The 22859-nt window shown below is 49.4% G+C and overlaps 2 protein-coding genes across 16 annotated transcripts in view; one reads left to right on the top strand and one right to left on the bottom strand.

Annotated features, from left to right (window-relative positions):
* IFT25 (intraflagellar transport 25) overlaps positions 1-5267 on the top strand; it is a 43710-nt gene extending 38443 nt beyond the window's left edge. For all 9 annotated transcript variants that reach the window (XM_040470328.1, XM_040470332.1, XM_040470327.1 and 6 more), the window contains 2 exons: positions 3288-3404; positions 5011-5267. In XM_040470328.1, the coding sequence (XP_040326262.1) occupies positions 3288-3404; positions 5011-5088 (195 nt within the window). In that variant the 3' untranslated portion in view covers positions 5089-5267. The remainder of the gene's footprint in view (positions 1-3287; positions 3405-5010) is intronic.
* Positions 5153-22859, bottom strand: part of DIO1 (iodothyronine deiodinase 1) — a 38981-nt gene continuing 21274 nt past the window's right edge. For 3 of the 7 annotated variants that reach the window (XM_040470320.1, XM_040470321.1, XM_040470319.1), the window contains exons 4-7: positions 22279-22546; positions 13534-13677; positions 7882-8081; positions 5153-5895 (exon numbers count right to left, since the gene is read on the bottom strand). In XM_040470320.1, coding sequence (XP_040326254.1) covers positions 5827-5895; positions 7882-8081; positions 13534-13677; positions 22279-22546 — 681 coding nt within the window. In that variant the 3' untranslated portion in view covers positions 5153-5826. Of the gene's footprint in view, positions 5896-7881; positions 8082-13533; positions 13678-22278; positions 22781-22859 lie in introns of those variants that run through there. The other 4 variants (XM_040470324.1, XM_040470322.1, XM_040470323.1 and 1 more) reach the window with 4 other exon arrangements.

Genomic DNA, 22859 nt, shown 5'->3' with positions numbered 1-22859 from the left:
ATTTAAGAGTGCCTTATGTTTTGTCCCCCTCCCTATTTTTATATTATTTTTGCCTCCCTTCCCTTCTGTTCATCTGTTTTGTATCTTAAATTCCTCATATAAGTGAAGTCATGTGATACTTGTCTTTCTCTGACTAATTTCGCTTAGCATAATACCCTCCAGTTCCATCCCCGTAGTTGCAGATGGCAAGATTTCCTTCTTTTTGATAGCCGAGTAATACTCCACTGTATATATGTATACCACATCTTCTTTATCCATTCATCCATCGATGGACATTGGGCTCTTTCCATACTTTGGCTGTTGTTGATAGTGCTGCTATAAACATCGGGGTGCATGTGCCCCTTTGAAACAGCACACCTGTATCCCTTGGATAAATACCTAGTAGTGCAATTGCTGTTAAGACCGCTAACCTAAATGAAAGTTGCAGATAGCCCCAGCTTACTCCATCCTTCTACACTCTGTTCCAGCAAATAACATGCCCCATTAAAGAAGAGTAATCAGAAAAGACCCAGATGGGTACCGCTTTAGGTCAGGTTCTCTAGAAACAGAGCCCAAAACAGAGATTCTTGCAGGAGCGATTTACTGAATGAGTGCTGTCAGGAAGCAGGATATGCCAGGAGGGGAAAGCTAATCCAAGATATGGCTTCAGCCGAAGCCCCAGCCTGATCCCATAGGGAGCTCTGGACCATGAGTGGCACCAGAGAGGTATACTCCCCACCATGAGGCAAAGGACCAGGACTTTGTGCTTCAAATGCATCAATCATGGGCCACCTCAGGAATTTCTGGGTAACACGGCTCCTGTCACTTGAGGGCACTTGTCAGGAGAAAGGGCATCTGTGAGGAACCAATACAGCAGCTGGCAGATGGGTGCATTGGCTTGGTGAGAGGGACCAGGGTGGATCACCAACAACATCCAGTATCTCAGTGCTCCTCAAACTGTGGTCCCCAAAACAGCAGCGTCAGCCTCCATCTGAGAACTTGTTAGAAACTCAGATTTCCTAGCCCCCCCCGCCCCCCGCCCCCCCCCCCCCGCAGATCTGTTGAATCAGAAATACTGGGGGGTGAGACCCATGAATCTATTTTAACAAGCCCTCCAGGGAATTTTAATGCATGCCGAAGCTTGAGAACCACCACACTGTAGAGAATGATGACTAGAAACTAAAATACATTGGAGGAAAAAAACAGAAAAATGAAGCGGCTATACAACATATGTTGCAAGAGAAATGAAAGAACACAAGAACTGAGGCCCATGGAAGACAAAAAGCTCAAAGAAGAGACAAAGGATTTAGAGAAAAAATTATAAGGCACGGAAGATGAACAGTGAGCTGCCAGAGCTAATAAAAGAAATGGAAGAGAAAAATAAAACCATTTCAGAGGTAAAGCCACATAAGAAACAAAGGGATGATGATGGTAGTTGCAACAGTCAGCATTCAGTTAGGACCCTACAATCACCCCAGATACGTATTTAAAGCGGAGAGGGAAATAGTGCAGGGAATTTGTTACAAAATGTTGAAGAGGCTGGGAAAACAAACAGGAGGTAGGGATGTAACCCAACGTTGGCACCCATGAGCCACACTCACTATTGACCAGCAGAGGCACCATCACTGTCTCTGAACAGAAGCCACCCGCTGCCGTGGTGATAAAACAGCCACAGTGCACGGTCCCCTTCCATCCCTATAGCCAGATATGGGAAAAATGGCTTCTCCCTTCTACCCACCTTCGAATCTCCCACCAGCGCTTCCCAGTGGCAGAACCTAAGCAGAACACAGTCAGTCTTCAGGCTTCCAGGTCCCTGAAATCCAGAGGAGAGGGTGCGCAGATGGGAATGGGTGAGGACCAATAAACTTTATCTGGCTCAGTAATAAACCCAGTTTAGGAAGAATCCGGGTCAGAGGAGAGAGATTGAGAAAAATCACGGAATGAAATAGAACACAGATTTAAAAAAATAGTTACAGAGAATAGCTATGGAAGAAAAGGGATACAGCATACCTAATTATAGTTCCTAAGAGAGTAGGACAAAATACAACAGAAAAGATGTTCCAGGCAACTGAAGAGAATGTCCTTGAAATTTGAAACAAAAGAAGAATTAAAGCTTAAGACCAGAAGAGGATGTTATATGTGCCTTAGTTGTTTAGACTAGCATAACAAGAATGCCATACGCTGGGTGGCTTATAGACAACAGAAATTTATTTCTTATAGTTCCAGAGTCCAGAAGTCTGAGATCGGGGTGCCAGCAAGGTCAGGTGAGGGCCCTCTTCTGGAGTTGCAGACTTCTCGTGTCCTCACATGGTGGAAGGAGACAAGCTAGCTCTCTGGGGCCTCTTTTATAAACACGCTAATCTCATCCCAAAGGGGTCCGTCCCGAAGGATGATTCATTCAGCATTCCTCCCAGGACTGCCCTGATACTATCACGCTGGGCTTTCGGGTTTAGCATATGGATCTGGCAGGGGTGGGGGGACACCACCATTCAGACTATAGCGGTATTACAGGACATTTCGATACTAGAACAATCACCACTGGACTATGTCTTGGTGAAGTTACTGAACCTCAAGTATAAAGAAAGAATCTGACAGGTTTGGGGCAGAATAAAAGCAATTCAGGCAGGAAGTGCTAGGAGTAATCAGGCTGGCCTCAGACTTTTCTTCTCAGGACTTCTAGACAACAGTGGCGCTATATCTGCAAATCTCTGAGGTAAAGAGACTGAAACACAAGAGTCTAAAACCCAACCAGGTATCCTGCAGGCTTACAGACAATAGACTGGTGGCTGCAAATATGCAAGACTTCATTCGGGGAATACAAGACCCATGTGCTTTTCTTGAAAAACCTACTTGAGACTTTTTTTTTTTTTTCTAGAGAGAGCAAGGGGGGAGGGGCAGAGGGAGAGAGAGGACCCCAAGCAGGCTCCACATTGAGTGTGGAGCCCCATGTGGGGTTTGAGCCCACTACCCTGGAATCCTGACCTGAGCTGAAATCAAGAGTCAGGCACTCAACCGACTGAGCCACCCAAGCGCCCCCGACTTGAGACTTTCAGTGATGTAATCTATATGGCAAAATAGGTATCCTGAATCCTTCCTCAGTCGAACCCCTAACTATGCTGGATGAAATGTATTAACATACATTCTTAAATTCATGGCTGAGCTTACCAGAAATGAAATAGTCTGTGGCCAGTTCAGCAGAATTAGAGTTGAATCCAAACCTCTTGAGTCCCCTGCACTTGGTCTTTTTTCCATCTTTGCCGTGTAGGTTTCTCTGCTTTAACACCCTCTTCCCTTTCCGTGTTCTCCAGGTTTCCGTTCCGGAAGGCCTGGACCTCCTTGAGGACCAAGCCCGAATGCCCCCACCTATGACAGGCTTTCCAGACCCACCCAGCTCCAAGGGATTGCTCTCTCCTCTATACTCCCAGATCAGTCTTTTTTTTTTTTTTTTTAAGTTTATTTATTTTTTAAAGAAAGGAACAGAGATAGAGTGCAAGCAGGGGAGGGGCAGAGAGAGAGGGAGACACAGAATCCGAAGCAGGCTCCAGGCTCCGAGCTGTCAGCACAAAGCCCAACACGGGGCTCAAACCCACGAACGGTGAGATCATGACCTGAGCCGAAGTCGGACGCTCAACCGACTGAGCCACCCAGGCGCCCCTGATCAGTTAGTCTTATCTCAGCTGTCCCCATCGTATTTGCTTTGAGTTTTGGTCATTGCCATGTATGCCTAGTCGCCCACGAGGTTAAGCTGCTGGAGAACAATATAGCTGGACCTTGTCCATCTATGCATTTCTTAGCACCCAGAAAAGACTCAGTGCTCAATGTCTGAAGCATTTAACTGAAGACAATTGAATTGGCACACTTGGGGTCTATTTTAACATTCTAAAACCTCCTCAGTTCCAGCCACTATTGTTCACTGAAAACTGGGAGCTTTCTGTGCATTTAGAGGCATGAATCGGGGGACCATCTGGGAAGTGGTTCAGAGGAGCATGGCCTTAGCCGCTGTCTCCTTTTGTGGAACTTGGTACTTAGGAAGGACAGTGCTCGGCTGTGCGTTAGCCCCGCCATTTTCCCAGCTACTCATTCTCTGTCTAACCTCACAAACTTATGCCAGCATTGCTTTGGCAGGGTGAAGAATTTTTATCCAGTGTCCCTACTGTCATGCCTTCCCTTCATCCCCCACTCCCTGAAAAGGGGGCCCAAGGAGGTAGTTGTGAAATAACAATAATAATGGCCAACACATCCATGGCATATTCTCCAAGGCAGGGACAGTGCTTTACTCTTTCCGAGAGTAGCATTTTCTGAGTGCTTTACTCATGAATCGTGTATGCAGCAGGCTCTGTTGATATCCCATTTTATAGTTCAAGACACCAAGGCAGCTTAGCCAAAGTCCCACAGCTAGCGGGGAGCAGAGCCAGGACTCTGGCTTGAACTTAGAGATGGGGTTTGAATCTCTGTGGGTTACTTACTAGTTCTGAGACCTTTCACAAGTTACTTAACTCTGAGCCTTGAGTTCCTCATCTAGAAAATGGGGATAATAATTTCCTCTTTGAAATATATGAAGATTAAGTGAGTTAACATATCTGAAAGTGGGTAGCTGGTAGATGATTAGAGATAACTTTTTTAAAAAAATAAAATAGCAGTGTTAATAGTATTAACATTGTGGCAACTAAGGCAGAGCCAAAGAGAATGTTTTCATGTTAGAAAAATGTCTCCCGGGGCACCTGGGTGGCTCAGTCAGTTGGGTGTCCGACTTCGGGTCAGGTCATGATCTTGCTGCTTGTGGGTTCGAGCCCCACTTCAGGCTCTGTGCTGACAGCTGGGAGCCTGGAGCCTGCTTCAGGTTCTGTGTCTCCCTCTCTCTCTGCCCCTCCCCTGCTCATACTCTGTCTCTCTCTCTCCCTTAAAAATAAATAAAACATTTAAAAAAATTAAAAAGAAAAAGGAAAAATGTCTCCCAAGTCCATTCTTTTATGTCATGTTGTGAAGGTAGCTTGATTCCAATGTGAATCAAAATTTTTTTTTTCTTTAAAGGCAACGGCCCCTGGACCAAATGAGGCACTTCCAGCATATGGTATTTTTGCTGATCAGATCACACTGGGCTATAATTAAAGCTGAAACAGGCTGACACAAATTGGAAAAGAAAATGTAAAGATCACACCGAAGCCATCCCAAATAGCCTGAGATGTTTTAATCATTCTGTATTAGCTTTACTGCATCTTAAAACATTTTCGTTCAAGTCAAGTCACAGCTGTGTGCACTTTAGACTGTGGCCGTCATAGACAAACGTGAAAAGAAGCAGAGTTAAAACAGATGAATACCAATGGTTATCCATGAGTCTGATGTAATGTAACACAAATGACCATTAGGAGACTTGCAAAGAAATCAGAGAAACAATTTCAAATACGAGCTTCCGCATCAATGAACGACAGCTTTCAATTCCTCATCTCTCTCTCCACAACAGGAGTTCTCCCCATGCTTGGTTCTAAAAACCAATTTAGTGTCTTAGATGATCAGTTCCATAAACGGCAAATTTGGTAGAATGAATTTACCTGACGTGAGGACTGCCGTATGTAACCACTTGGTATCAGAGTGGCTGGAGATGGGACCACGTGCAATGAATGTGTTCTCTGCCGTGGGGGCAGCATTGACATTCTGTACAGTCTTTAACATTCAGCTCACTTGCTGCTTCGTTTTCTGACTGCAGTTGTTCGGCTAGATCAGACAGCTCTGAGCTAGTAGTTCAGCTGGGGATACAGGTCAAGAGGTAACAGCCACATGGGCTGGGGGGAGAGCGAGGACTTGAGGAGCCCTCCTGCTGATCACCTAGGGCTGGGGGATCTGCCCAGACTAACTGTGGAGCTTTTCCAGAACAGCGCGAACTTCCTCTGGATGGTAGTTCCAAGGGCCAGGTTTACCCTGCAAGAGAGATAAATCAGCATTCCCAGATTTCCGACTTGCAGGAATTAGCAGGTCTGGAGCTTAGCTGAGAGAACTGGGCTGGTGATAGCTACATGGGAGTTGTCAGGATGGTGTAGACAATGGCAGATGCAACCATAAAGCGGATGGGATCACCCAGGGGGAGAGTGTGGAATGGCACTCACATTTAATGGGCAGACTGGACAGAGAAGTCTGAGGAGAACCAGAGGGGGTAAAGTGAATAGTTTCAAAGGAGAAAGGGGTCTCTACAAATAAGCTGTTCTTCCATAAATTCTTCCATAATTTAGATAGGCGTTATCTTCTCTATCCATCAGAACCACCTCTGCCTCTCCAATCCCCATGCCCTCGTTCAGCCCTCTTCATTCCCTACTTGGGCAGCCATCCCACCTCCTGACTATCCCCAGTCCTCAGTCCCTGCCCCCTCCAGTCAATGCCTCACCCTATTGCCAGTGATCTTTCTAAAATACAGATCTAGTCATGCCTGTCTCCTGCTCAAAACTCCCACTGGCTCTCCTCTGCCCTAAGAGGTAGGCTGGACTCCTTGGCCCGGAAGGAGCCCCAGTCACCTAAATGCCCCGACTCGCCATTCACACCCTGCCCTAACATGCCTCAGTGCCTTTGCTCACCTTCTTCCCTATATTTGCCATGATTTTCACTCACCATGCTCATGTGGCTGGCTTCCTGGCCTTTAAGCCTCAAGCAACTGTCACCACCTCTAAAGAGCCTACCTCTCTTCCTCAGGGGTCAGGAAATTTACAGTCTGAGAGCCAAATGTGTCCTGATGCTCACACTCTTCCATTTACATACTGTCTATGCTGTTTTTGTGCTCGGACAGCAGGATTGAATGGTTGTCATCGGGATTATTTGGTCCACAAAGTCAAAAATATTTATAGTCTGGCCCTTTGCAGAAAAGGTTTGCTGATCCCTGCTCTGGAGTGTCACAGCACTTGGGACATTGGAGCACTCTATGTGTGTCCTCCTCATCCTCCAGACTGTGAGCACCTCCAAGTAAGGGGTGGGCCATTTTCAAATCGTTTTTGTGTTGCCAGTCCTTGCACGGGGCCTAACCCTGCTTGGCCTCCATCGTGCCATCTTAGAGCCATGTCTCTGGAGAGGAGAAAGGAAGAAGGACCTGAATTCTTGTCCTGTGGCCCTTGGCACCCTGGGGATTCATCTGCAAATTGTTGCTCATTTTACCCGCGTAAGTAGGGCCAGCTTGACACGTGGGCAGGGGAGCATCCACATGGTTGGGCTTCATGTGCTCTCCAAGGCTTGAAACCCCTAAGGCAGCTATAAAACAGTTTCTGCCCTCTCAGGGGAGGCCAACAGTGCCCGAGTGGTCAGAGGCTGTGCTTACACCCCCCTCCCTGGCCAGGCTGGAAGTCCTAATGGGGACACAATCACCAGAAAGGAAGCCAGGACTCAATTCCTGCCTTGAATCCCTGCTTTGGCATTTTCAGCTCTTAACTACAGGGTTTGCTCTCTTCCCCCTCCTACAACCCCCACCAGGTTCAGGCTGGCCTTGGAGATTAGCAGCTTCAGACCCTCCCATTCCTGGCCTGTCCCATTCAAAGGATTTAGAACTGAAATCAGAGCCTTGCGCAGTGTGACCTTGGGCAAGTCAATGTCCTCCGAGCATTGTTTAGGAAATGGAAACTACATCTTCTCATTCGGCTTCAAACTGAACTAGGGCTGGGCCAGTCTTCTGGGTGTAGAAGGCAGCCAGGAGGCTGCGGCTCCAGTCCAAATGCTAGGGACAGGAAAGTCCCATTATTTCACCTCCTGTGACGTGGGGGGCCAGAACCTCCATTTTGCAGAAGAGGAAAGGGAAACTCCAAGACAGGAAAGGACTTGCCCCTGGTCACATGCCGGTAAATGGCTGGGCAACAACTTGAATGCTGATCTGCCTGATACGAAGCCCTTTCCGCCCTCACCCACCCTGGGCCCCTTGCCCCTGGGCACCACCTTATAGAGGATCCTGCCCGCCTGGAGCACATAGAGCCTCTCGGGCAGCGCTGCGTAGAGCCGGCTGCTTTGGTTCTTCATTGTGTCTACCACCACAGGGCACTGGGGGCTCCTGTCCAGCAGCAAGCAGGCTGCCTGCAGGCGGTCCTGGAGATTCCGATGATTCCTGATGTTCACGTTGTTCTTGAAAGCCCAGCCATCTGCAAAAGAAAGGATGGGCAGCAGGCCTCACAGGCATGGCGCATATTTTCCGCATATTAAATACCCCCATCCCCATCCCCATCCCCACCCCTTTTTAACGGAGGGTCCCAGATGAGCCCTTGACCATGATTTGGCCCAGTGTCCTATTATGTGTGAATGCATGAGATCACATAGGGAGATACTGACTGACCCAAAAACAAAGCCTAGGGCTCCTGACTCCCAGACCTCAGCTCTTCAGCATGAGAGAGTCCAATAGGCCAGTGCTTCCCGAATTTGAATGTGCATTTGATCCTCATGAGGGCCTTGTTAAAGGAACATCCTGATTCGGTCTGTCTAGGGTGGCACTGAGAGTCTAGCTGGTGCTTAGGAGGCCAAGGCTGCTTGCTCCCTGGACCACACTCTGAGAGGCAAGGGTCTAGAGCAGTAGTTCTCTGCAGACATTCCGTCCAGACAAGCAGTGCTGGCCTCACCTGGGGCTTTATTGCTAATTCTCAGGCCGCATCCTAGACTGACCAGGAATGGGGCCCACCAATGTGTTTTCACAGCCTTCCAAATGATTCTAACACACACACTGAAGTCTGAGAACTACTATCCAGAATCTAGACAATCTCCCTCTTCTAATTATTCTCCACCAGAATGTTCTTTCCAAAATGCAAACCTGACCATGGCATTCTCTGGCCATGGCTTTTCATGGCTCCCTGTCATCCTCGGGATAGATCTCCCCAGTGACCTGGCCCGACTCACCTACATTCCTCCAGCCTCTGCTCCAGCCAGGTGGGTGAAACACCTGGGACCCCTTGACCCACAACCCCCAAGCTGCCTCTCACTTCCACCCTCTTCATCACGGTGCCGCCTTCACCCACGGTGTGAGGGCAACAGAACCTTCTCTTTCCTATGACTTCTGGCACTGCTGCTGGTGGGCTGTCCGGACAGCCCCAGGGTGCCTGCCACTCAGGGTGAGCCGACAGCCAAGTACAACTGCCAGCCTGGCAGTGACCTTACTTTCAACTCCTCCTAAGAAGTATCCCTGCCTCCCTCCTGATCTTGCTCCTCTCTAACCCATCATCCAAAGATCTCTGGCAATGCTACCAACACAAAATGTAATCAGATTTGTTTCTCTGCTTACAAACCAGTTACAGGACCGGCTCCTTGGCATAGCGTGTAATGATCCCGTCCATCTCTCTCCATGCGTACTTCCGGTCACGGCTCCCTGTCCTCCCACGTCTAGCTGAAGTGAATTCTCCTCAAATGATGCCGCCCCCTCTCTTCCCTGTCTCCTTACCATCTCTTCCACATTTGAGATCCTACCTGTCCTTTTAAGGCTCACCTTGGGGTGTTTAGGTGGCCCAGTCGGTTAAGCGTCTGACTTCAGCTCAGGTCATGATCTCACAGCTTGTGAGTTCAAGCCCCACATCCGGCTCTGTGCTGACACAGCTCGGAGCCTGGAGCCTGCTTCGGATTCTGTGTCTCCCTCTCTCTCTGCCCCTCCCCTGAGACCGCTCAGTCTCTGTCTCTCTCTCTTTCAAAAATAAATAAACATAAAAAAAATTAAGAGGCTCACCTCTACCATGGTGCTTCTCAACGTTGGGACTACTGACATTTGGAGGGGGGGGTGCCATCCTGAGTGTTCCCCGATGTTGAGCAGCATCTTTGGCCTCTACTCACTAGGTGTCAGCACCGCTCTGACAATTTGTGACAACCAAAAACATCTCCAGACATTGCCAAATACCCCTTGGGGGACAAAACCACCCTCAGTTGAGAACCACTCAACTGTCCTCCAGGAAGCCTTCCCTGACACACTCAGCTGTATGATATCGGGCAGGATCTTGAAATCTCTTTAAAAAAATTTTTTAATGCTTATTTATTTTGCAGAGAGAGACAGACAGAGCATGAGCAAGTGAAGGGGCAGGGAAAGAGGGAGATGCAGAATCCGAAGCAGGCTCCAGGCTCTGTGCTGTCAGCACACAGCCCAATGCAGGGCTTGAACCCATAAGCCGTGAGATCATGACCTGAGCCGAAGTTGGATGCTCAACCAACTGAGCCTCCCAGGCACCCCTGAAATCTCTTTAAATTCTCAGCTTCCCCATATGTTATGGGATTAATAGAACCTATGTTGCAGATGGCTGTGCAATGGCTTGTATGAGATAACTTATACAGAAATCCCTTCATAGAAGCTGCTTGAAAAATACTGGTTTATTTTGCCCGAGTGCCCTAAATAACAGACAGGTGGGAAAGAACCCAGTTTTTATTCTGTCCTGCAGAATACTGCTACTTTGCTCTGGAGATGCTTTGACTCTTAACTTTAAACAGGAGGGGATTTTCAACTGGCCTCATTTGCCAAGGTGTCCCTCTGCCTACTTACAGGAAGTGGTACTCATTAGTTAATGGGCCCACAGTTTGAAAAAAAACAACCATAAAGTGCTACCGGCCTTGCCCTTCTACTTGCCTCATTTCTGGGGAGCCTGGGACCCGGGTAATGTGGTCATGGTTTCCTTCAGAAGCCACGTGGCCTGTGTTTACAGTAATAGCTGCCTCCCAGGGTAATATAAGTTGATTAAGTCTATCAGCAGAGTCCTCTGCTCAGGAACCTTACTCCAAGAAAAACCAGCTCTCAGGAGAAATTCACACCAAGATACAAGTGCCTGGCCATAGTGTAAAGTAATTATTACCTGCCCCAAGACACCAAAACTTTGTAGATGACGGTAACACCGGCCTACATTGGCCTCATGTGTAGGCAGTCAGTCTCATGCAACAATTACTCACTGGGGCTTCACAACAGCCACCCACTGGAGGTCAGGCGGGATTCTCGTTCTCATCCTGAAGCTGAGACCATGGAGGCCCAGGAGGAGCAGTGACTTGCTTCCCCAGCTTTAACTGTGAGTTCCTGAGAGGCAGGAACTGTGTGTGTCGTTTGTCTCAATATCCCTGAGCCCAGCCCAGGGCTGGCACACAGCAGGTTCTCATTAAACATCGTCAAGCGAGTGTGAGGTTGGTGTTGCCATCCTGTTTCAGTGTGGCAGAAGTGGGCACGGCAGGGAAGCTGTCCAAGGTCACGTGGCCAGCACGTGATGGAGCCAGGAGCCGTACTCAGGTCTGGAGCTCCAAAGTCCGTGTTCTTCCCACCATGCCTCATGCCTCCCTGTAATTTACCCGGACAAACATGGGGCGTGGGGAGGAAAAGGAAGCCAGCTGACTTGGGCCACAGGTCCCAGACCTGGTGGGATTGGTGGATACTGGCTCTGTGCATTTTAATTTTGGGGTTCAGGCCGTACTCACTCCTGTCTGGTTGACAGAAACAAGTACCCCCGGGGAAAGAGATGGGGAGAAGGAAGAAATGCCTGAACTAGGAGTGGCAAAGCACAGGGGCAAGAAAACTGTCAGAACAGGGTGAGGAAGTCCTTCCTCAAAGGCTTTGAGGTTCTGGAAAAGTTAAACCTATTGGGGCTGACCCCAGGAGGAACAGGACAGATACCAGGACCAGAAACCATTTCTGTGACGATCCACCCCTCTTGTCACGGTTTACAACTTGTTCCTTTAGAGATTAAAGCTGGATCCTCCAGGACCTTGTCACTACAAGTGTGGTCCCTGCACCAGCAGCCTCAACCTCCCCTGGGGAGCTGCACTGCGGCACTGCTGAGCCAGAACCGGCTGAGGTCCCCAGGTCATTGACGCGCACGTTCAAGTTTAAGTGCTGCCCCAGGACAGTTAAATCAGCTTTGGCTGAGCTTTGGCTGAGCTTTGGCTGCCGGCTGTGATGACATCAAGTCAATGTCTCCTCTCGGCCATGGAGACCACAGACACCTGAAGGTGCCCAAATTCTCTCTCTGGAGCTCCTGGCTGCTGCTCTCCCAAAGGATTGTTTGGCCCGGAGGCACACTGAGCTAGCATTTGCTCTCCTGTTACCTACACTCTTTTCAATTGTGTTATGGAAAAGCTTTAAAGTACATAAACGTAGACAGAACAGTATAATGAATCTCTTGTGTACCTATTCCCCTGTGCTAGCTAATATTTTAGGTTGCCCCAAACCCTTAATGGGGACAGAAGCCGCCAGTGAAATGAACACAGTATTAAGTTGAAAGAAGTTCTCAAACATTTGGGTGCAATAAATCAGGATGCAATGGGCCTGGGTGGGGGCCCTGGAATATCCTTTTTTTTCTTTAATTTTTCTAATGCTTATTTATTTTTGAGAGAGGGGGAGAGAGAGCACGAGCTGGGGAGGGGCAGAGAGAGAGGGAGACACAGAATCCGAAGCACGCTCCAGGCTCTGAGCTGTCGGCACAGAGCCCGACACAGGGCTCAAGCCCACTAGCTGCGAGATCATGACCTGAGCCGAAGTGAGACTTTTAACCAACTGAGCCACCCAGGCGTCCCTGGAATATCCATTTTTAACAAGCAACCCACGTAGCTCTGACTTCAGGGATCCAGGAAGCATATTGGAGAAAGCGCTGCTGGGCCATCTTTGCTGATAATTAATAGCAGCCTACACTTGATAGCACATGGATAAACCAGCAAGGCTAATACTGGCCTAAGCACGCTCATTCATCCAACTTTTGCTGAGCTCTGATTCTGCGACATGGGCTCTGCCAGATGCTGGGGACCGACAAATCGTGTGGGAGGTGGGCGAGTAAATGACACCGGTCCCACTTGTCTTCTTCAGTCTTTGGGTTTGAGAGTTGGGCCACACTCATGGGTCCAACCCCCTCGAAAATCGGGAGATAGGAGTGTGTCTGACCATTCTGTCAAGTTCAAAGGGCTTAGACCATGAGCTCTAGGAGTTTCAGGGAGAGCTCTCCCGAAGAGAGCTGCCCAGGAAAGGAACAAGATTAAACGTGAAGTAATGAAGATGTGTGGCCACCTGTTAGGGGCTGAAGAAAGAATGCTTGCCCCAGATGAAAGTTAGCCTGGAGCAGTGGTTCTCAAAGTGTGGTCCCCAGACCAGCAGCTTCAGCATCACCGGGAGCTTGGCAGAAATTCAAATTCTCAGGTCTAACTGATAAACTCTGGGGTGGGCTCCAGCAGTCTGTTGGTGCTTTTGAGGCTCACTAAAGCTTGGGAACCATTGACTGGGATGAACCAGTGTCCCTTTGAGCTTGGAGAGTCTTAGGCTGGATTTCACAAGTAGCTCTAGAGCAGTCATTCCGGTCTAAATTCCTCCTCCTAGCTTCTCTCCCTTGATTTCCCTATTTATCCATTCAAAATCGTGGGTCCTCTGCCAGGGAGACTTGTCCCTCCAGGTCTTCTGCTCTGTGTGCCCGGTTGAAGGCACAGGCGGTGGAGTTAGCAGTGCTGGTAAACCCAGCAGGGACTGAACATGGCAGGTACGCAGTGAATAGTGGGGCTCTTTCCCTCACTCCGCTTCCTCCCCAATCCCCAACCTTGAGACAGGGCCTGGGGGAAGCAGGAGAGAAAAGAGAAGGTAGGAAGAGGTAAGGGCAGGGCGTCTCTCTCTACCTGATGCGTGTGCTTCTTCGATGTAGATGATGAGAAAGTCTGCTATGGAGCAAAAGTCTTCAATAAGTCTCTTGAACTGGTCAAATTTGAAAAGAAATGAAGGTCAGGTACAACTTCCAAAATTCAGCACCAATGGCCGGTTGCCTGAAACAGGAACGGAACCAGCAACAACCAGTCATCTACACACAGCATTGATTTGCCAGTAACTTCTTTACTCCTGCCCTCACTTCTATCACCACCATTAAAAAAAATGTTTTTTAATGTTTATTTTGTGAGAGAGAGAGAGAGAGAGAGAGAGAGGAAGAACAGGGGGAGGGACAGAGAGAGAGGGAGGGAGAGAGAATCCCAAGCAGGCTCCACACGGTTACTGCAGAGCCCGATGTGGGGCTTGAAACCACAAACTGTGAGATCATAACCTGAGCCAAAGCATCAAGAGTCAGATGCTTAGCCAACTGAGCCACCCAGGCGCCCAAATTCTGTTACCACCTTTATTTTCCCTCAGAGATGAAGCCAGGCCACAGTGGGGGGCTGAAGCCTACAGGACAAGACTGAACACAGGCTGGAGCCAGTTTCCTCCTCTCCACAATAAGGCCATGTTATCAAGGGGTCTCAGTAGACCACCTGCAGCCACTAGGTGGTAATTATTATTATTATTTCTTTTTTGACTAGGTGGTAATTAAAATAATGATAAAGAGAGTCCCTCTCATGCAGTTTATAAGGCAGGCACGCACCTGTTTTCTCATGGGATGAGGTTAGCATACCGCAAGGTAGGCAATTTTCCCCCTTGTTTATAGGCTTGTTCCAGGCCACGCAGCAGGTCAGTGGTGGAGTTAAAATTAATACTCTGGCTTCTAGACTCTCAATTTAGTACTCTTCCCATTCAAAGCCTCCGTTTCCTCATTCACAAACAGACATAATATAGGATCGTTTGGAGGATTGAAGAAGGTAGTACAGATAAGGGCTTACAATGGTGCCTGGCTTATAGTAGGTGCTCAATAAATGTAAGCTGTTGTTATCGGCTGTCTTATTCCTGAGCTATGAAGTGGGGGAGGGGCAGTGAAGGGGATGCCACCAAGGGGAAGGAAGGATGAGGACAAGACTGGCTACATAATTTGCTGGCCCAGTGCAAAATGAAAATACTGAGCCCCTTGCTTACAAAGTGGGGAGGGGGAGTGCCCCTAAATATATTAAAATAAACAGATTTTCTTCTGTGGTCTCTCTCCTGCACTGGCATGGTATTTTTTAGCTACTGCTTAATGTCACGTTCCCACGGACAGAGGGATATGCATGGGGTGAATGCGGGCCCTCACAGTCACCCAGGAGCCCTAAAACTCGGTGCTCGTGTGCGTGTGTGTGTGTGTGTGTGGCCAGTGGCTGCCAGTTTGCCTCTCCCTGCAGCACCAGATCAACACACTATGCCCCCGCTAGGAGCACAGAAATTGAGCTAGACATTCACCCTTCCCACATGCCCAACCCCCACCTCACAGCATATAACGACCTCCATTCAGGGACACGTGCCCGGCTCCTTGACGGGGGAGGGGAGATGGGCAAGAGGCTTCTCCCACCACGTTACCCCACACACTCAGCACAGTGCACATGGCGCTGTCAGCCCGGGATGGGGACGGCCGCCTCCACGCCCTGCCAGGAGACGTGGCAGGATGGGCTCACGGGACCCCAACCTTCCCCGTGTCTGCGTCCAGGCCCTCTCTGGGGTCAGAAGGAGGCAGCAGTCACTGGATAGCAATAGGAAGGAGGCTGGCCAAGCCCTGCATCTGAGCGGGGTAAGAGTGGGTCGTGGAGAACATGTCCCAGGGAGCGAGGAAGCTGTGGGAGGCAGGATCCTGCATGAGCCAAGGCTCCAAGTCCCCTGGCCCGTCCCATTGTCCCAGCAGGCCTCACTTGTAAAATGCAGATTCAAAGATACAATGATTAAGGATTTCAAACAGCTACTGCAGAATACTGAACCCCTGGCACGGGGCCCTTCCGAATGTGGAACCCTGTGTGACCCACTGGTCCCCCACCCACGAAGGCGGCCCTGGGTGGGAGCCTTCTGCAACTCTCCCACCTTAGATTGGGGGTAACTCCAGGGAGCTGCCAGCACCTGGTGGTTACCTGTGGCCGGGGCCGGCATCATCGAGCCCGTCCCTCACATATGTCAGAGCACAGCAGGCTGCGCACCGTGACGGGTCTGTGCCCGCCAGGCTACTTGTTGCCCCTTGTGGGCAGGGCCTGTTCCTCATTCAACCTCATGTCCCCAAGCATGCTCTCATTCCACCTATAAGCAAGTTATTCAGACTTATCCCGCGCGAGGCTCTCAGCCACGCACCAGGGATTCGGCAGAGAACAAAGCCAGCAGGCCCCTGCCTGCATGCAATTTGAGGTCTATTTAATGGCAAAAAAACAAGTAAACACATAAATGTGGTAATTTCAACTTGCGATAAGTGTTACGAAAGAGACAATCAAGGAGTGACCTACTTTAGACAGGTGGGTCGGGAGAGGCCTCCGAGGAGATGCCATTTAACCTGACAAATGAAGGATAGGAAAGAGCCAGCCATGGGCAAAGGGAGGAGAAGGGCATTCCAGACAAAAGGACTCTATCATGTACAAAGACCCTGAGGCAGGACAGAGCTTGGCGTGTTCAAGGACCTGTAAGGCCACTGTGACCAGAGCCAGGCCTGGGGAGGGGGTGGGAGAGTGGGTAACGGGACGCATGACTGGAGAGGTAGGTATGGGCCAGGGAAGGCAGGCTCTCCTATGCCTTGGTGAAAAATCTGGATTTTATTCCACGTACGATGTGACATCATGGAGATATAAAACAAGGATGGTGGATATTTGTTGCAATTTTGGCTGCCCAGTTCCTAAGCCTCCTTCCTAGTTGGAATTTCTTATTTTGTATGCTATTAATGGGAGAGTATGCCTCTGTGGAGGAGAGAGGGGCCAGGTCTGTTCTCTGTCCTGAGTAGCCAAGGCAAAAGCAGAGACCCAGGCTGGGCTGATTGGACTCTCCCACATAGATCTTTGATTCTGGAGTCATTGGGATGGCAGAATTCATCCATGGCCCAGTGGTAGTGCCCCTGTCAGGGATGGTGGGGTCCTGGGGGTGGGGGGTTGGTTCTCAAGGCAACCACAGTGACAGCAGCATCCTGGCCTGACTGTTGATGCTAAAAGACAGTCCAGGCCCAGGGCTCCAACTGTGGTTGATTCTGGAGATCTTGCAACACCTTATTAATATGTTCTTTTGCGTCCGTATGTTTGTGACTAAGAAAACCAGAGTGAGTTTCTGTGGCTCGCAAGCCAGAGCCCTGACTGTTACAGTAGGGGCATATAATAATGAAACACGATTAGATTTACACTTGGACATCACTCTTTGGAGAAAGGCCTGAGGATGAGAATGGAAGTGGGCAGGACCCAGTTAGGGGGCGTCAGAGAAACGCACGTGAGAGATCATGGGAGCCCGGGCAATATGTGGGCAGCAGAGAAGGGGAAAGATAGAACTTGCTGATGGAGGGGAACAGAGGGCATCTTACCTTGCCGATGCTTCATTCCATGAGTTACACCCTCACCTTGTTGTGCAATGGGTTTGAAGCAGCTTACACATATAGTAAAATATTTTAAAAAATCATGCCCTTCTGGGAGGCACAGAACAGAAGGGAATTATGGAAGACAAATAAACCAGTTCTAAGGTCCCATGCATTCACTGCAACCGAACTAATATTTGACTGAGTTTCCTGGTGCCCAAGTACAGATAGAAACAATTGGTTATATAGTCCTCATTTTTCAGTACATAAGGAGAAAGCTGGCCAGGAGATATAAATCTCTCCTTGTCCTTGGCTCACAGATTTTCTCTTAGGAGGCCCTAGGGAGTACCAAGTGGGCCTCAGTCCCCTGTTGGTTGATTACACAAGTCCTCACCCATGTGACAGGGTTGCCCAGGCCTCATCAGGGGAGACTCAGAGGTAAGTCAAGGCCAAGTGGTCAGCCATTGGCCTCCAATGACCCCAGAGTCATGCTTTAGATAAGAACCCAAAAGACTTAAGGTCAGGACCAGTGCTAAATATTAGCTGTCTGGAATTTTGTTTTTAATTGGAACAAAATTCAACACTGATTAGGACATTGGAAGAGACAGAGACATTCGTTTAATTATTTATAGTGTGGTTGGGTGCAGTGATCAGTATTGAGGGCAAAGTTTAAACTGGGTTCCCCACTTACGTGGTAGCAGAGGGGAAGGATGGGTGCAAGGGGGTAGCAGTACAGAGGGTTGGCACTCTGCCTGTGTGCACAAGCCACGGTGCAGAGAACACCATTTCAAATGTCAGGCAAGTGCCGCCAAGTCCAGCTTGTCTGTATAAATGGGAAAACAGCTCTGCAGCAGCTGGACTTGAACCCACCATCCTGACCTCCATGCCAGTAAATTAACCCCCATGGCAGGCTCTCTCAGCAGACAAAGCCCATTTATAGTTGCTAGATGGCACCTCCTAAGTACACTGGGAGAGATTTTAGAGGATAGGAAACAGGGGCTGAAATAAATCCAGTTTCATATTAACTCTCAAGTGCCTAGAAAATAAATTACCCACCATCGCCTTCTACCACAACACACCAGTTAATCAATATTTTGCTGTGTGTGTGTGTGTGTGTGTGTGTGTATGTCATGTGTGTACATGTGCACGTACATGCAGAGGATAGGAGGTGGCTGGGAATTTCTCTGAGCCTCTGTTGTCTGATACAACAACAAAAAGCACAGTAGCTGAGAGTCAGAAGGCACAAGTTCTAATTCAGGCTCTATAAGAACTTGCCATATGACTCTGAGTCAGTAATTTCCCTCGCTGGGCCTTTGCATCTGAAAAAATGAAAGAACTGCTTTAGATTACCCATAGAGTCTTCTAGATCTTCCAGTCTGTGGCTGTAAAATGAGCTCAGATTTATACCTAAAGCATACATCAGAGATTTTTAGTGGTCTGGTGGGTTTCCAAAGCAGTTATAGGATATCTTTCTATTAAGCAGAACTGATCATGTTAATGCCCTGCTTGAAAATCCTTCTGGAACTCACCAATACCTTCAGGATGAAGTCTACCCTCTTCAGTAAGACACATCAGGTCCCTTAAGTGCTGGTCCCTGATTATGGCTCCAGTCTCATCCTTCACCACTTCATGCCTCCCACAGTCCCACTTCTGCCAAACTGACGTCACCTCCACATCTTAGATTGCAGCTCCTCACCTCTGTCCTGCTCTGCTCCCCACTCTCTTGTTCCCCACACACTCCAAAGCTTCACTGTCTCTAGACAATGGGCTCGCCATCCTCTTCCCCAGGAAGCCTTCCTCTGACCACCTTCCTACCCACCCACATCTTCCAGAACCCTCTGCTTCCCTCTCTCACTACACCATCTCCCCCTCTGGGTTATGAGATTTTTCTAGGGCCGACACCAGTTGTGTTGATTTCTGTATCACCAGTATCTATTATTTCAGGACAATTCAGTACCATTATTTCTTTTTTCTTTTTATTTTTTTTTAACGTTTACTTATTTTTGACAGAGAGAGAGAGACAGAGAGAGAGAGACAGAGTGCAAGCAGGGGAGGAGCAGAGAGAGAGGGAGACACAGAATCTGAAGCAGGCTGCAGGCCCTGAGCCATCAGTACAGAGCCCAACGTGGGCTCGAACTCACGAACAGTGAAATCATGACCTGAGCCGAAGTCGGACGCTCAACCGACTGAGCCACCCAGGCGCCCCATCAGTACCATTATTTCTGAATCCATGTGCTAAAAGCCAACTCATTTTAGAAGTAGAGTTTTCTTTTGTCTCTTGGTCTCCTTCTCTCTCCATTCTTCAGTCTCAGGTGCAATAGCAGGGAGCAGAGGCAAATATTTAAAGTATTTAAAAGGTGAAGTGGTCCATGGGTGCCTGGGTGGCTCAGACGGTTAGGTGTCCGACTTCGGCTCAGGTCATGTTCTTGCAGTTCGTGGTTCAAGCCCCGGGTCGGGCTCTGTGCTGACAGCTCAGAGTCTGGAGCCTGCTTTAGATTCTGTGTCTCCCTCTCCCTGGCCCTCCCCTGCTCACACTCTATCTCACTCTCTCTCTCTCAAAAATAAATAAACATTAAAAAAAATTTTTTTAAATGTAAACTGGTCCACTGAAAGCAAACAGTTACAAGAAGCGAGTACATTCTGTGAACTGGCCATGAGGCAAGTTGGCTTTCATGGAACTGGTCAGTAGGTGATTGATATTCATCAAATTGGCCTGCTTCTAGCTCAGTGCTTGGCACATAGTGGACACTCAATAAAAGTTAACTGTTATTCTCAGTGTTCTTATTATCAGTGGTCACTTGGCAAATGTTGGATAAATACAGGTCATTTGTGCACCGCAGTTTAAAGTCATGAGCAACTGGGGCACCTGGGTGGCTCAGTCGGTTGAACGTCCGACTTCGGGTCAGGTCATGATCCCACGGTTCGTGAGTTCAAGCCCCGCATCGGGCTCTGTGCTGACAGCTCAGAGCCTGGAGCCCACTTCAGATTCTGTGTCTCCCTCTCTCTCTGCCCCTACTCTGCTCACACTCTGTCTCTCAAAAATAAATAAATGTTTAAAAAAAAAATTAAAGTCATGTGCAAGAAACTCTTGCCTGTTGCTCTACTTGAAACGCCTTTCCCTTCCCAAGCTATAAAAATCTTACTCATTTTTCAAGGCCTAGTTCCAAAGCCACCTCCTCCAGGAAACATTCCAAGCCCTGCAGGCAAACTTTATACCTTTACAGCCTCCCCATCTCACAGAACTGTGAGGATTCCTTTACTACGTCCATCTGTGCTGGGAAACCGTAACCTTCTTGAGTGAAGCAGCAAGCTCTTACCTAACTCTGAGTCCTTGGCATCTAGCTGAGGGCCGGGCACACAGGAGGTGCTCGTGAATGTTTGCTGACTGAAGAAAATGAGATGAAGAAGCCCAGATTCTGGGTCTGACTTGGTCGCTCACTGGCTCTGTTACCTTTGCCTCTCAGCGTTCTCCATTCCCTTCTAAAGTGAGAGGACTGGATCAGGTCAACTTTTCCCAAAGGGTGTTCTTTGGATCATGTGTGATGATGACAGGCATTTCCTCAGGGGGAGACCTGGGGGTTGTGTGTGTGAGGAACATCAGTCAGTGCTTTGTCAGTTTGGTTTTTTTTCCCACAAGTTTTGTTTGTTTTGAAGCTTCAGGGCTTCTCAGAGCTTTAAAAATATTCGCGTGCTGTATGAATTTCCAGGAGGAGGGTATAGCGTGCAGCGTTTCTCAAACTACTTGAATCAGGGAACTCGATGTAGTAAAGCTTATCTGCGGGATTTGACCTCCAAAGACGTGCTTTGAAAAACACTAGAGTAGCCACCTGCCTCAGGGGCCTTCTCTACTCCATCCGCTGGGTCTGGGTCCCGGGAAATCAGAGATGAATCGGACACAGTACTGTCACGAGGCTCCCCGTTGGGCAGCCAGAGGCTGGGTGGCAAGAATCAGTGTCCGAGGAGAGGGGCAGATGCAGAGCCATGCGTCCAGGAGAGAGAGTGCCCGCCTAGCTGTAGGGCTCTGAGATGGCCTTACAGAAGGGCGTGTGTGTGAGAGCAGGCCCCTGTTGATGAGGCGTTTGGACTGTTGGCGATAGAGGGGAAGAGCCAACAACATGAGCAAGGCCGAGAAGGGAAAGCACAAGGGATGTGCAAGGCCCAAGAATTGGTCTGCAGGCCACAGCATGAGGCGCAGCCTGCAGGTGAGACGGGGAAGGAAAGCGGGAGTTGGCTCAGGAAGGACCTTGAGCACAAGGCTGGGCCCGGGTTCGTTCTGAGTGCAGAGGGCAGCTGCGGAGGCTGGGGATGCGCTTGCTAAGGGGCAATCTCACAGCCAGTCGCAAGCGGGGTAGGAAGAGAGGGCAACAGGGGGAGGAGGAGGAAGGCCTGGTAGAAGGAACAGCTGTGAGGACAAAAAAAAAAGGGGGGGTCTGTAAGACCCGACATCGATAGAACTTGTATACATAGGAGAGGGAGAGAGAGTGCTTCAACATATATTTACTGAGCTCCTGCCATGGGCCAGCAGCAGCCAAAAGGATGCAAAGTGGGTTAGACCATGGGCTCCACCTGCATGGAGCGTGCAGGCTAGTGGGGGCGGCACAGAACTACCTATCAGGTCAGGTGCAGTAAAGAGAAGCTTAGGACGTCAGGCATGGAAAAGGAGGTAACCTAGCCTGGTGGGGGATCCAGGGCTGGCTTGTTGCAAGAAGTGGCACTGAGCGGAAGTCTGAAGGATGAGCAGGAGCTGACCAGGCAGAGCGACTCTAAGAGCCTAAGAGCCTGTGGAAGGGGGCGCCTGGGTGGCTCAGTCGGTTGAGCATCTGACTTCGGCTCAGGTCGCGATCTCACGGTTCATGGGTTCGTGGGTTTGAGCCCCACGTTGGGCTCTGTGCTGACAACATGGAGCCTACTTCACATTCTCCTTTCTATCTGCCCTCCCCCACCTCTCAAAAATGAATAAACATTTTTTTAAAAATTAAAAAAAATAAATAAAGAGCATATGGAAGGAGCTGAAGGCCAGTGTAGCTGGTTTGTGGGTTAAGGGCCTGGGAAGGTGGCGATGCCGCTCAGAAGAACAGAATCTAGAAGTCCTAGATGCAGGAAGTGAGAAGACAAGAAGCCAAAAGGGAGCAGCCAGAATAGAATTCAGGACTTTCCAACCCACTTCCCCACCCACTGCTGATACCCCCACTCCAAGCGCATCTCAAGCTTGGAACAGTCTCCTGACCTTTCATGAAGTCCCAGATGCTGCACCTCTGTCCTGAGAGCCGGACCACGGGGCAGTTGGGGGCCAGACCTCCTGGCTCAGTCCTGTCCTCGAGTCGCTGCCATCGGACCTTCAGGACAAACCAGAAATACTGCACGCTGTACAGAGTTGGGGCCCAGTTGTCATAGGAAAAGTGGGGGTTCTTCCGGTTCATGGCCACGATGTGTTGCTTGACTCTCGAGGGAAACAATATCAGGAACACTTTGCCCACAGCCACCTGCAGGGCCACCTGAAAGAGGACCCAGAGCCTCCTCAGCCACAGCCCTGCCTGGGGCAGCCCCATTTTGGCACAGCCAGAGCTGGCTCTGGGGCTGGTGGGCAGAGAGGCCACAGCCGGGCGGTAATGGGAGGAGCTGAACAAAGGTGCAGGGTGGATGTAGCCAACCCGGGACAGCAGGAAGGTCCTGGGACAGAAGGTGTCTGCCTTCCTGTCAATGGAATGGAAAATTCCAAACCGAGGGCTCAAAGGTCTCTTCTAATTATTGTCATTTCTGATCCTTTGCCTTAACCTTTGAGCTATCCTTGGACTGAGAGACTTCAGA

The sequence above is a fragment of the Herpailurus yagouaroundi genome, unplaced genomic scaffold, assembly GCF_014898765.1.
Source record: "Herpailurus yagouaroundi ecotype Mexico unplaced genomic scaffold, PumYag 77, whole genome shotgun sequence".
Taxonomy (NCBI): Eukaryota; Metazoa; Chordata; class Mammalia; order Carnivora; family Felidae; genus Herpailurus; species Herpailurus yagouaroundi.
The sequence above is the reverse complement of the archived record's forward strand: the minus strand, read 5'-3'. Positions and strand labels throughout refer to the sequence as shown.